Source organism: Drechmeria coniospora, chromosome 03 (genome assembly GCF_001625195.1).
Source record: "Drechmeria coniospora strain ARSEF 6962 chromosome 03, whole genome shotgun sequence".
Classification (NCBI taxonomy): Eukaryota; Fungi; Ascomycota; class Sordariomycetes; order Hypocreales; family Ophiocordycipitaceae; genus Drechmeria; species Drechmeria coniospora.
The window spans coordinates 5036410-5050435 of NC_054391.1; the positions used below are offsets into that span (position 1 = coordinate 5036410).

General features: G+C 56.0%; 3 protein-coding genes across 3 annotated transcripts; 1 reads left to right on the forward strand and 2 right to left on the reverse strand.

The window, feature by feature from the left end:
- Window positions 1-5750: 5750 nt before the first annotated feature.
- On the forward strand, window positions 5751-9278 carry DCS_07079 (uncharacterized protein; the record flags this gene model as incomplete). Its single annotated transcript, XM_040804365.1, has 4 exons — window positions 5751-6209; window positions 6347-6628; window positions 6677-7042; window positions 7143-9278. The coding sequence occupies 4 exons, from the start codon at window positions 5751-5753 to the stop codon at window positions 9276-9278; spliced, it is 3243 nt and encodes a 1080-aa protein (XP_040654469.1).
- Window positions 9279-10183: 905 nt separating this feature from the next.
- DCS_07080 (uncharacterized protein) lies at window positions 10184-10645 on the reverse strand (the record flags this gene model as incomplete). Its single annotated transcript, XM_040804366.1, has 1 exon — window positions 10184-10645. The coding sequence occupies one exon, from the start codon at window positions 10643-10645 to the stop codon at window positions 10184-10186; it is 462 nt and encodes a 153-aa protein (XP_040654470.1).
- A 1386-nt stretch (window positions 10646-12031) lies between these two features.
- On the reverse strand, window positions 12032-13763 carry DCS_07081 (uncharacterized protein; the record flags this gene model as incomplete). The annotated part of the gene is made up of 2 exons (XM_040804367.1): window positions 12032-12482; window positions 12550-13763. The coding sequence occupies 2 exons, from the start codon at window positions 13761-13763 to the stop codon at window positions 12032-12034; spliced, it is 1665 nt and encodes a 554-aa protein (XP_040654471.1).
- Window positions 13764-14026: the final 263 nt, after the last annotated feature.

Below are 14026 nucleotides of genomic sequence, written 5' to 3' on the forward strand. Positions count from 1 at the left end.
TCACTCTCCTCCTCCAACAAGGTTCAGGCCTGGCTCCCCCGTGGGAGCCCTGCACTCTACCATGTACGTTTGCGTCCGACGCAATGGACGCGAAGCAACGAAACGAAGGCAGCGCCTGTCCGGTCTCGAGGGAGAAAAGGTCGTCGCCGGCGTGGGAAAGGGACGACGGACCATGTACGAGGCATCGCAGGGCGACGGTCCCGCCCTGCGAGACGAGAGCTGATTTCTCGGGGCACGTCGTCGAGACATGATGATTCCTGCTGCCATGAGTTGATGACCCGGCGTTCACTGTATCCTTTTTTGTTTTCTCTTCTTCCTCCCCATTTTCGGGACGACGCCGATCCTGCTTGGGCGTTTTGACGGGCGAATGGGGCAAAGGCGAGCGAGGTAGCTAGCTAGATATCCGTTGCGAATGGCAAATTGACATGCGATGACGCGCACGAGACACGACGAAGCTTTCCTCTCGGAGACATGGTGGCCGTCGACGCTCGTTCCCTCCGTCTCGCAGCCGAGGCTCCATGAAGGGAAATGAAAAGACCAAGGCTCGGCGCGTCCATAGCAGGCGACGGAGGAGGGACGAGGGGACGAATCGTGGCCGCCTCGGCCGTCGACGGCGCGGGAACCGGCATCGATGGCTTCCGTCGTGTGCCTCGGAGCCGATACCCCTCCCACCCACGACGAGGCGCGCACGGGGCAGGGCAGGGCAGCACAGGGCAGGGCAGCACAGCAAAGTACAGGGCAGCACAGCACGGGGCAGCACAGCACGGGGCAGCACGGGGCAGCACAGAGCAGGGGGGTTGCGCGCGCCGGTGGTGGTGATTGTGCGAGCGGAGCAGTCGACTCGGCGACCTCCCTCGCCGCCGCGCAACCCCAGCGTCGGACGAATGGCCCGCCGTGGACATGGGCTCCCGTCGGCCACGCCTGCAGGTATGCTCAGCTGGCCACGGGATACTCTTTCGGTTGCGCAACCAGCAACGTCTCGTGGCACAGACGACGGGGGACGGACGGGAGGGGGGCGACGGGGGGCCAGGGGAGGGCGCGAAGAGAGCATGGGGAGGGCCGAGGAGGGGGGGGATGGTCGACGCAGGCCCCCATGCTTGCGTGTTGGCGGCCGACATGGCGCTGGCCGAATGGCACGGCAAAAGGCAGCCTGACGCTCGCAACTGTACGGTGCACGGCAGCCGCCTGTATGCATCGACTGACGGACCGACCGACGGACCGACCGACCGGCTGGCATGGAGAGTCGGAGACGCATGCGACGTTGGAAAAGGGGGGGGGGCGAGGCGTGCCGGTGGAGAGACGTCGTGGACCCGCGTATTGGCTCGTCGAGGCTGGGACCTGTCAACGGCGTGCAACATTGCTCCGCCCGGCCGCACAGCTCGTACATGCACAAGCGCAGCACTTGTACGGCAGGGAAATGCGGCCAAGCAGTCTCTTGTTCGTTGGACGTCGCCGAGCACGTCGGCAGGGCAGAGGCACGAGGGCCCCCAAACCCTGCCCTCTCGTCCTCTGCCCCATGGCCGGACGAGCTTCAGGCAGGTCGGAGCGGACAGGCTGTCAAAGGTGGCCGAGAGATTGTGTGTGTCGTATCGACCAGAGGAGGCGTCGGTCTCGGGATGGTTCAAGGGCCTCGACCCCCGCGAGGTGATGGTGCGGTGGTTGGTGGTTGGTGACGGGGCGCTTTCCCGAGATGCAGCTCTCGTGGGAGGTTAGCTCACGGAACGGAGTACCGTACGCACACTGTACACTGTGCAGGGTACCTTTCGAAGAACAGTACGGCACACTGTACACCGTACTTGCACCTACTGCACTGCACTGTGCGGTAGGTAGTAGGTACTAGGTGCTAGGTACTAGAGCTAGACACGGAGCGGTGCAGCGGCGCAGCGGTGCGGGTTACTTGATGCATGCCTTGTACGGAGCACTGCTCCATGTACTGTACTGTACTGAACATGCAAATGCCTGGGCATATACAGGTAATACAAGCACAACTTCATTTGGTGTATCAGCCCAGTACTTGCAAGTACCTGTGCCGGCTGCTCCTACAGTACGATCATGTACCTGTACCTGTCATGGGCTCCGACCGCACCTACAAGTGCTTGCAGCCTACAGGTAGTAGTACATCTGGGAAGGTCTTTATGTGCATGCAAGCACCGTACACTTACTGCACTGTGCCTTGTAGTTCTGTACCGAATCACAGGTATACTTGTGCAGATATTACCATGTGTTACAACTACAATATGTACCTGTCGTGTTCGAGCAGGTGGATAGACGTGCAAGTACTGTATTTAATAATACATGCACTCCTTACGGAGTACAGTACAAGTGCGCTTGGTTCGGTCCAAGCAAGCACACCTACAACGCTTGCAGAGTAACAAAGGTACAGACATGTACGGAGCAACATGCAGCACAGTATCGCTCCGTACATGAAATTCAGTACATGCATAGGTACTAATGTATGTACAGAGTCGGTGGTGCGTGTGCAGAGTACTCAAAGTCGAAATCGAAACATCGAATCAAGTCACATGATTGGCTAGGCGTGCTCGTACGGGACAGTTTCCTCCAACCGTGCACGAGTGCCCATCTCCAACAACGATCGACGGGCAGCGACCTACGGACGCATGACGCACATGTACGGGACGCGCATCCGAACCTCGCCATCCTTGTCGTCGAGGCAGCTCAACCGAGGCCTCAACGTCCAACGACATGGGCATGCCGGCCTCGGTGGAGCGTCATGGACGTCACTGGCGGGCAACGTGGAGAGTCGTCGACGAAAAGGTAGGTAGGGAATCGACGTCGTGGCTGACCCTCGCCGCCCAGCAAAGTCGGACGCGAGGGAGACCAGACAAGCCCGCCAGGTTCACGCCGTTTCCCCGCCGGCCGAACAGCACAGCCTCGGCCGCGATGAATCGAATCTCGGACGACACCATGGCTCCCAACTTGTCCACGTGCATGTGCACAAACACGCACAAACACGCACGGGGACGAGAGATGATGCCGTCAAGGTGGTGGAAGGAACAAGATTCCCCGGCAGGCATCTCGTGGAGCCCACGGCCCGCGCACAGTTGCCCAGACACCACCTGTGCTCGTGCACGTAGGAGCGCGGCGCGGTAGTAGGGCACATGTGGATGACTGGATGATTCTGCCGGCACCCAGCCGTCGGTGGCACGATGTCGGTTCGCATCGGCAGGGCGCGAATCGTCCTTGCGAGGATTGCCTCTCTCTCACCAACATCGGCCTCTTGGAGGGAAGGCGCTTTCCTTGCGGTGGACATGAAGGAGAAAACGCCGTTGTAGCGCAAGCGTGAATGCATTTGCATGGTGATGCGTAGGAAGGAGTTGAACTAGCCGGTATGAGATCTGCGCGGTACGGAATGGTAGCGGTCCGGGTACCGATACAGTCTACAGTCGGTCCTTGGATGAGGCAGCATAGCAAGCAAAATACCTACTCGGATTAATGGATTACCAACAACTATTTAATTAAATTAATAGATAACGAATCAATGGTAGTAGTCGTCAGAGCGCTGTACTCGGTGTCGGTACGGAGCACAGCGCTGACTTGGCCTGTATCAGTGGTGAGCGGTAATAATTACTGCCTTAGTAGGTACCTAGTACGGAGCGATAGGAGCACAGGTACCGGTACAGTCTACTGTAAAGTCGGTCTTTGGACGGGGCAGCATGTCAAGCAGAGTCGTCGTCAGAGTAAGCACAGTGCTGACTTGGCCTGTATCAGTGGTGCGCGGTAATTACGGAGCGATAGGAGCACAGTACTGATACAGTCTACAGTCGGCCCTTGGACGGAGCAGCATAACGAGCAGAATAGTCGTCTGCACTTGGTATCGGTATGGAGCACAGTGCCGACTTGGCCTGTTCCAGTGGTGCGCGGTACGGAGCGGTAGGAGTTCAGGTACCGATACAGTCTACCGGCGGCCCTTGGACGGAGCAGCGCTACAAGCAAAAATAGTCGTCAGAGTAATATCAATACCACACTTGGCCTCGGTACGGAGCACAGTGTACGTGTAGCTATTGTCCTGTAGCACGACCACGAAGCACACCTTACACCTACTTGCACTTGCACATGCAAGTACCGTCGGAGCGAGTGAGTCAACTTGGACATGTACCGACACGGAAATGTACGTGCAAGGAATACTCCGTCCTTGCGAGAGAAACTTCCACGCACGATGGAGAGGTCGAGGGATACTCGGATTACGATTCAATACAATACGCATACCTATCCATGCACGTGAATTGCTTGCAGAGTACGGAGTGTTGTACTTGTTACTGCAATTTCATACACTAGCTTGCCAAAGTAAGTACCTCCAGTAATACCCAAGTCACCGACTTCTACGGAGTGTTGTATTACTGCAATTTCACAGGTACCTACTAGTACACTAACATGCCAAAGTACCTCAAGTGCCCAAGTCCCCTACTTCTACGGAGCACTACTTGTAGGTGTACTTTTAGATGTACTTGCATGTACACATGCACGGAGTACGGAGTACTTACGCATGCTCGGAATTACACGTCGGTGACGTGTACTTGTACTTCGTACTGTAGGTGTGCTGCAACTTTTGCAAGTACCGTAGGTATCAAGGTACTAGGCTTAATAATTACTTGCTAGGTCGGGACAACACAAGTACGATTCGCTACGACCATTACAAAGTGAATCGACACTTTTGCCGCACCTGGTACAAGTAAGAACATGTACTGTACTTAATTACATGCCAAGTGTAACACATATGGGGAGGTGTGCCCATGTTGACAATAAGTAGATCAATCAGGCCAAATGGCCAAAACTGTCAAAAGATCCGCCAGCATCCGCACTTCGTGTGGGTACTGCGCCTCACATTCGCTTGAAAGGCCTTCGCGTATGGCGCGCCTTACACCAAGTCTGCACTAAAGCACCCCTAGCACGTGCTCCGTACACTTGCTGTACTGTACTTATTACTTGCTTACTTGGATGTACTTGCCCTCGAGGTGCCGGCTACAGCACTCTACTTTGGTATTATGGTATTATTACAAGGAATTGCGCATGCGCGTACTTGTACGGAGCACGGTAAGCATTACTCCGTACAAGTGTACTGTAAAGTGCAAGTACTCCTTGTGCACCCCGTAGTGATGAACAAGTAATACAACTAGTGTACTCCGTACAGGCTACGGCATCCCTCAACTCCACGCTCGGTGCGGCGCTCCCTCTTTGTGGGCCGGTCGGGCGCGACAGATGATGACTTGTGATTACTTGCAAGTACCTGTACGGAGGACAAGTCCCCTGTAATGACAGCGCACAAGCAAAGGCTTGTCCTCCGCACTCCGTACAGGTGCCTGTACATGCACTACAGCAGAGTGCTTGCAGTATTTCCACGTACCAGCCAGGTAATTTCGAGTACTGTACTGCATTCCGGCTAATACTTAATTACTTATTACTTAATACCCAGCACTTGAGAGTATTGGTAGGGAGCCCACGTACTAACCTAATTGGCACAATCGGAGCCGCGGCTTGGCAACCGGAACTGGATGCGCGTTCCCTCTCTAGGTTAGCGCTTGTATTATTCAATTTTGGCATCGTTGCACGACCTACGCCTAATTAGATCATGGTCGAGAAAAGTCGTCGCGCAGCCTCGAGGCTGAATTGGGCCTTTCGAGGAATCAATACTCGTACGTGGCCGAGTACGGCCATTTCAAGGCATCATATCATGAGTCGCCATGAGCAATACTCCTTATACCTCACGGACATGGTCATCCTTTCGGCCCCCCATGGCTTCCAAAAAGGTGCTCTGCTGGGGAATTGTTGTTCCTCCCACGCCGTTGGCGGATGCCCCTGCGTCACGGCACCCTCATGGTCATGTTGTTCACGGGAAAGCGATGCCTCGCACCGCCTCTGCCATCCACCTTGATCTACCGCAGCGGACCATGAGTGGGTCGGCAGAGGCAAGCAAGCTGAAAGCAATTGGCTGCGGCGGAAGCAGACATCTCCCAAGCACCATCAAGCTCGCCATGCTGACTCGTGCTTGCTTGCAGCCGTCCCCTTGGTGCGAATCGGCCTGCGGCCTGTCGTCAAATCATCGCCGCACCCTGCGGGCGTCATGTCGGCCAAGGCAACTCCGGAATTTCGTTGCCTTCGGTTGCTCCTCGTCGTCGTCGAGGGACCATACTTACTTGCATGAACGCACCCGTCCGTCCACGCGGAGCTTCGACGGATACCCATATGACAGGGTGCAATGCCGAGTACGACGATGACTATTACTTACTTACGTACTTGGCATCTGTCCATGAAGGAGTGCACTTATGGAGCGACCGACCAAGCTCGTGCTCTGCTGCACCTACTTACTTACGCAAGCTTTGCACTCTAGTACATCCTGCTCCGTGTACTTACTTATATCGTGCGGGATCCGGCCGTGATTCCCCTGCGCGGTACACCTCGTCTCTCCTCCCTCACCAACCGTTCCTCTCCTTCATCCCCTTCCGCCGCCCGTCTTCACCAGCAGAGGAAAAGGAGGAGCGTTGGCGGAGAGATCATGGCGCGCACCTCACTCCTTCTGTCTCTCGCCGTCGCGCCCCTGGCCGTGCTGGCCCATCGTGCCTGTGACGATGCCGTGCCCCGCGCGTACATGTTGGAGCTCAAGAGGGACTGCGTACGTGATCGAATCGGACGCGTCCGTGTCCGTCGCTGACCTCTCCAGCCCCCTCATGTTCTCGACGAAGCCATCGGCGAGATTGGCACGATCCGCTTGAATCTCGTCTCGGACATCTACACTGGCGTCTCCTTCCAGGTGGACGACGTACCCGACGCCGACGAGCGGGCCGATGGGCTCGCCAAGCACCCTTGCGTTCAAGCCATGTCCCCCGTCTGCCGCTTCAAGGTGGTCAAGTCCACGAGGAGACGGCCTCGGACCGACCCTACCTCGGACCGGGCCAACTGGAAGAGGCACGCCTCGGCAAACGTGACGGAGGATACCTTTGAGCCTCATGTCATGACCCAGGTGGACAGGCTGCGGGCCTTGGGATACACGGGAACGGGCGTTAGGATCGCCGTCATCGACTCGGGTGTACGTCCCCGCACCGCCGCGAGCCGTGCCTTCTCCCCAGACACCCACCCTTCCGCTGCGTGGGGTGGCGCGTCGGCGCTGGTGCTGACGACGGCGATAGATCGACTTTACGCACCCGGATCTTGGTGGCTGCTACGGCGGAACCTGTCTCGTCTCCTTCGGTGCCGATCTCGCAGGCGATTACGGCAACGGGACCAACCCGGATGCCCCTAGTTTGCCCATGGACGGAACTGGCCACGGCACTCATGTCGCCGGCATCGTCGCCGGCCAGCCGAACGAGCTTGGCTTTTCCGGCGTTGCTCCGGGCGCGAAGCTCGGCGCGTACCGCACCGAGGGCCTCGATGGCCAAGCCGAGGATGACTTCTTGACCGCCGCATACCTGAGGGCCTACAACGACAAGGTCGATGTTATAGTCACCTCCATATCCATCATTGGCGGTTGGCCCCATCACATTTTCGCCACTACGATACAGAGCATCGTCGAAAAGGGGGTTCCGTGCGTCGTCTCGGCAGGTAACGATGGTGACATTGGCTATTTCAACAGCCATTCGCCCGCCACGGCAAAGGGGGCCATGTCGGTTGCCACCTTCATCAGCATCGCCAATACCACCCTCGAGCACAAGGCCAAGTACGTCGTCGATGACGGTGGAGCTGTCGTCGGCTTCAACTACAAGCCTGCCGAACCTAGCGCCTGGGGTAAAACCCGGCTCGGGCTTTACACGGCGAGCACGAACACTACCGACCATCCTCATGATGCTTGCGGTGCGCTGCCGGAGAGCACTCCCGACCTGGCCAATAAGATTGTCCTGATCCATCCCGGCAATTGCTCCTACACAACTCAAGCCAAGAATCTGGCCGCTTTGGGGGCCAAGTATCTCATCTTTTACGATGCTAACTTGGAGAGAATTAGCCTGTATGGCATTGACGGGATCCGAGCCGGTGCCCAGGTATCTCCTGATGTAGCTCAAGCCTGGATCGACGCCATCAAGGACGGCAAGGCGGTTACCCTAGACATGGAGACGGACCTGCGCCTGACTACGATCCGGAATAGTACCATCGACGGTGCCCTCAACTATTGGACTAATCTAGGCCCTACCTTCGAGATGGGTATTACGCCGTCGTTCGGCGCCCCCGGCGGAAGCATCATTTCCACCTATCCCAAATCCTACAGCGAAGGCTACAAAGTATTCTCCGGCACATCCATGTCCACCCCGCACGTGGGTGGCATCGTTGCCCTCATCGGTCAGATTCGCGGTACCTTTGACCCTGCGCTGATCAACGGCCTATTAACTTCCACCGCGAAACCCCAGCTCTTTCACGATGGAAACAAGTTCTACGGCTTTTATGCCCCGGTTGCTCAACAGGGTGCCGGTCTCGTTCAAGCGTACGATGCGGCTTTTGCCACCACGCTTCTGGAGCCTGCTTCCTTGGCCTTTAACGATACGGATCACTATATCAAGTCCCGGAAGGTGACGGTGAGAAATACGGGTGACAAGGAAGTTACCTACAACATCTCTCACGTGCCCGCCATGACCGTCTATGTCCTCGATAAAGGAGCCATTCAGCCTGCTCCGTTCCCTTCCACACGAGTCAAGAGGGAGGCGACATTTCGCTTTAGCCGGGACACCATCACGTTGGGCCCTGGGCAGGAGGCTTCGTTCGATGTTGAGCCGACGCCTCCCTCCGGCGTGAACGCGAAGCGCCTGGCCCTGTGGTCGGGCTGGATCAAAATCAACGGGACCGATGGCTCGGCGCTGTCTGTACCGTACCAAGGCCTCGTGGGCTCGCTGCATAACGCAACCGTTATGTTGCCCAACAAGACCTGGATGGCGCGTGCCAAAGACTATACCTTTGCTGTTGCCGATTCCTTTACGCTGCCGAAGCAGGGCGAGAAGCTGCAGGACGAGGCCGGGCTGCCTTCGCTTGTTACCAACCTTACCTTCGGGACGCCCAATCTGACGGCGCACGTTGTACCCATAACAGACGACCAGAATAACGGAACGACGGAGAATTGGAGGTCCACCAATATCGGCCAGATGCACAGCTTCCCGCTAGAGTACCTCTCCCGATATCTGAGAGCGGTCACTTGGTACGGTAAACTCGACTCGGGCGATTACGCACCGAATGGCACGTACAAGATCATCGTCCGCGCATTGAGGATCTTCGGCGATGTCACGAATGAAGCCCACTGGGAAACCAGCGAGACGCCGCCGTTTAAAATCACGTACGAGGGATGAGACTTTTTTTTGTCGAGCAAGATGGCGGCGAAAATTCCCTAGAGTTTTGTGAGACCCAGACGAGATCTGGTCTCTGGCTACGTAGTCTTGATGAGCAATCTGTTTGAACGAGTCATCTCGTGGTGCCACTAGCATTGGATTTCCCCATGACCACCTTCTGCACGCCGCAATCTGTGCCGTTCGGCTCGCTGCTCAGCCAACTGAACGCTTGCTGGGAACACCTGTCATCGGCGAAGGCTGTGTGTCCCGTCACGGAACGTCAGCGAGTATGCTGACACGCGGTACATCGTCTCCAAGTATAACATGGCTCACTGGTCGAATCGTTGCGAGAGAGCAGCCCAAAGCCGAGGTCAACAGCGACGTCGATCCGCCCCCAGAGGCGGCGGGGATGTATTGTCACTGCATGGGCCGGGAGCGCCAAGTTCAAGGTCCAAGATTCGCCACGCACCGAGATAATAAATGGCCCTCTAGGGTGGAATACAGACAGGCACGTCGTCACAGCCATGTCGTTTATGCTGTGCCGCTGCAAGGAGCCAATGTGGCGTTTGTTGATACAACCATCAGCCGGACTGAGACCGACGGTTGCTGACGACTGACAAGGGGTAGGGGATTGTCGTGACAAGACAACCAAACTACAATACCTGACCCTTGGAGTCGCGAGCTCAATCGGCGCAAACCCTGACCATTTTATGGACGATCGGGGCATAACCCTCACACAGGAGCATACGGCTACAGACCACTTCACGCCCTATTCGTCGTCTTGCTTGGCAGGAACGGCTTTGTATCACAACGATGACTCTATATTCAATTTCAAGTTGACAGCTCTATTCTATAAGCAAAAACGATACGCAAGCGATGTATCCTTCTATTGGGTAAAGCTGAAAGCAAGCTGTTGAAATGTGCATTCAAACCACCGTGTAGGCAACCGAATCAGATACGTTGCCGTTCTTCGAGCGCTTATAGCTGGCGGGAGTCGTAGCACCGCCCCGGAACACGTAGCCGAACCAAAACCTGCCCCCGTCGTCTCCTGAATTATCGGCTATTGTCATGTCAACCACATCGTTCGTGTAGGAGAATTCAATTGTGGGGAAGTGAGGTGTAGGCTTACCGGCGAACGAGACGGTAGAGGTGCAAGCCCGGAACTTCTTGCACTCGGCCAGCACATGGTCGGCCCACTGTTGGGCGGTATACTCGTCGAGCTTGGCATTGTACCCCGCGATGATTTGGCTCGGGAACAGACTGATGCCGGCGACCCAGTTCTGAGGGTCGGCGAGTTTCACGCGGTCAAAAGTAGGTTCTGTGCTGGCGACAGGGCTCGAGAGCGCCGAGGCAACGAGAAGGAAGCTTGCGGCGAGGTTGAACTTCATGGTGCTGGATTGAAAATTCTGGAAATAGTAGAAAGAGTTGATCAAGAGTTGACGGGAGCGGTCAAGAGTAGGTTTGAAATGTTGCAGTGGAAGGCTGGGAATGAACTTGGTTGTTTCTGCTCTTCTTGGAGAGGCAACCCTGACCCTTTTATAGACGATCGGGGCATGGTGACAACTCGGAGCATTCACAGCAAGCCGGCAAGAGTGATGCCGAGAAGGGATGCTGATGCATCGTCAGTCAGTCGAAATATGGTCTGGTACGACGCCCTGTTGATCGTCGGGTGGTGCTGAGAATCGATTGTTACAACAGCAGCACTGTAACGTTTGAAACGACAAGCGGGGATCCCGAATGAATGTACAGAAGAGCTGATTTCTAGTGCCGGATGTCGGTCGATCATGGTGATGCTGAAAACGAATTCGAAAGAGTATAGTTTTGCCGAACACTACGGGGTACGATGCCTCTATTTTGGGACCCCCGGCGACGGGCTAGGCTTCGGGGCCGTTCCGATCGTTGCAGCGGTGGCACTGCAACGTTGTCAACGACAGCCGGAGTCTCCGAAACAAAGTTGGCAAGGGTGGGTCGTTGGCTAATGGCAAGAATGTTGCCCCTATTCGCGACTACACGATGAACTAACCAACCAATCAATAGGAAGCGTGGAAGAGTCGCTGGCCAAACTTTAAACTCTAGCCATGGTCAATTGACGAATTGCAGCCACATGCGTGAATAAGCTTGAAGGCTCCGCAGTGCTGCCTTTGGAGATAGAGTTTGGTAACGTCCTTTCACAATACGACTCTCGCTGGCTATTAGCCCGACAAGCGCCATAGACGCATTCCATCTCCTAGGTGCGCTTCCAGTCGACCCCCCTATTTGATGGGTATACCCGCCTTTGGCACTCGACAAGGCGGCAAAGTTTGAAGATAAAGTTCAAGGTCTGCTTCATATGTCAGTAGTGAAACAAAAATATCATCTCTGTCTGTGGTTCCACGAGGGGTACTGACGGCTGTTCTACTATTCCACGTACACTTACAACTGGAGAAGGTATTCACACTACACTGCAGATTCTAGACCCCCACCCCTTTCTTCGCCCTCGCCTGGGCGCAGCGTACTCTGTGAGACATAATCACGAAACCATGAGCTCCTGGTATCACATCATTTGGTATAGCAAGGACGATATTTCATGAAGTGGTGACACGAGCGATACCTTCAGGAAGAGACACACTAGCGCCCGTCTTTCGAGAGCTCGCATCGCGACAAAGACTAGATTCCTTCGCACCCGAAAAGTTGAATAATCTCGTCCCACCCTCGTCATGAATCCATCGCTTCCCAGGCAGTTTTGGATGGAAACGTCACCGTCCTGGATGGACCCTCCGACACCTCGTCCGAGTCTACCCCTCGACTACCTTGCCTGATTTCACAGAGTCAAACTCCCTCAGCCATGCCTTGACAAACTCTACCTCCATGGCCTGCGTCTTAGCAACCGCCTCTGGCAGCAGGCCGGCCTTGCCCTCATCTTCTTCCTTCAGCCCGTTCTCGTCCCAGTGGTGGGCTGCCCCATCGATGAGAATAAACGGCTCCGTCGTTGTCGAGTTCCGATCCCGCTGGCCAAAGGCGTGCGGCGTGGCAGCGCGCCATTCATCATGGGTACCGTCAATGATGGCAACGCGAGGGAAGCTGAACTGAAAGCCACCAAGCTTGTTAATGGCTTGAACGTTGGGCCGAGTTGTCATGTTGAACTGTCGGCGGCAATTCATGGCCGCGTACTCGTACGTGTATGCCCGAGAGACGACGGGAAGAACATCCTCAGGGAAGCCTTCGCCGCTCTGGAAGAGCCCCCATCTGCATGTCGCCAATGTTCAACAGACGACCAAGCAAAGGAAATAAGACGACGAGGGGGGTGACTCACTCGGTGCATGTTTGATATCCCCACGTTCGCATGAAACCGGCATCCAGACGCGTATTAGGCTGGTCGAAGCGACCTGATATACATTCTCGAAGGTCCTTCTTCCGGCACCACTCTCCGAGCCTCTCCATCTTCTTCCTCGTGTAGCCGATCCAGTTGAGCATTTGCGTCGACAGCAGCTCCGCCTCCCCCTTGTAGCCTGCAAGGATAACGGCACGCTCAACCTCGGAGCGTAGTGAAGTCGCGTTCTGAAATAGAAGGCTATTCGACGTAATCGTTGTGCAGTAGGCGTTGAAACTCGTATCATTCAACTTGGGATCCCAGTTGGTATTCTGGAACCGGCCCCAAGTGGCAGATAAAAGGCCAGCAAACTCATCGTCCCATAAATACTCAAGGCCAAAGACCTTCTTGATTCGAGTGGCATCTCTGCTATCATTACTAAAGAGCATCGTGTCGATGACATGAACGAGTTTCTGCTGCGTAACCGAGCAGTCAGCCGGGGCGTAGCGTCGCGAAACTTCAAAAAACTGCCAGAAGTTGTCTATGGCCTGCAGCGGGCCCGAGGAGGAGATGGCGCCCCAGAAGATATCGGGATACAGCTTGCGGGCAAAGGCTGCGACGGATCCGGCATAGGAGCCACCATAGAGAATCCAAGGCGCGTTGGGCGCCGTGAGGTTATGATGCTCAAGACCGTAGAACTGGACGTGCTTTGCAAAGTAGGCCGTGTCGGCAAGGGCCTGCTCGGTCGTGAGGAAGCGAAGATTTTCAAAGGTTAGGTTTGCGGTCGGAAAACTCGTTCCGTAGTACCGGTGCTCCAAGATGAGGCCGACGCCGCCGGTAGCCTTGGTAAGGATGGAGACGATACCGTAATCGAGATAAGCCAGCCGATCTTGGCTGTTGAACTCGCCAGAGTGGAGGACGATAACGGGGCCGCCCTCTTTATAGTTGGACGCATCAAGCCAGTACCGAAGATTGAAGTGGCCATCCGAATGCGGCTCGTAACGGGAGTCATTGTGGAAGTGATCGATGGGGACGGAGAGGTTGAAGGACCGGATCCAAGGTTTCCCGCTCACGCCAGGAGCGCGTCGCTCCAGTCCGAAGCCTCGAGCGGCAGGAAACGTACCGGGCGGCGGCCGGATGGTGGAAGCGTACCCGATGGTGGCCGTAGCTGTCAGGGCCAGAGCCGCCTTGAAGGTGGCGAGAAGGGTAGATGGCATGGCGCTGAATCTCAAAGCTGAACCTGCTGCGACGCATGTGTACTGCGCGGAAAGCCTGCACTCGCTGTCCGTACCTGGCTATGACAAAAAAGCCCGCTGATCCGTCTTTGGGCGTAACTCGGAGAGGGGGAGAGTAAGACGAAGCAGAGAAGTAGTCCCCCCAAACATCCTATATGTGCTGCCCGGGAGAGAGAAAAATATTCAACCTTGCGTATACCGGAAGGGAATGACGGTCTCGGCGCAAGTGTGAGAGCACGTAGGTG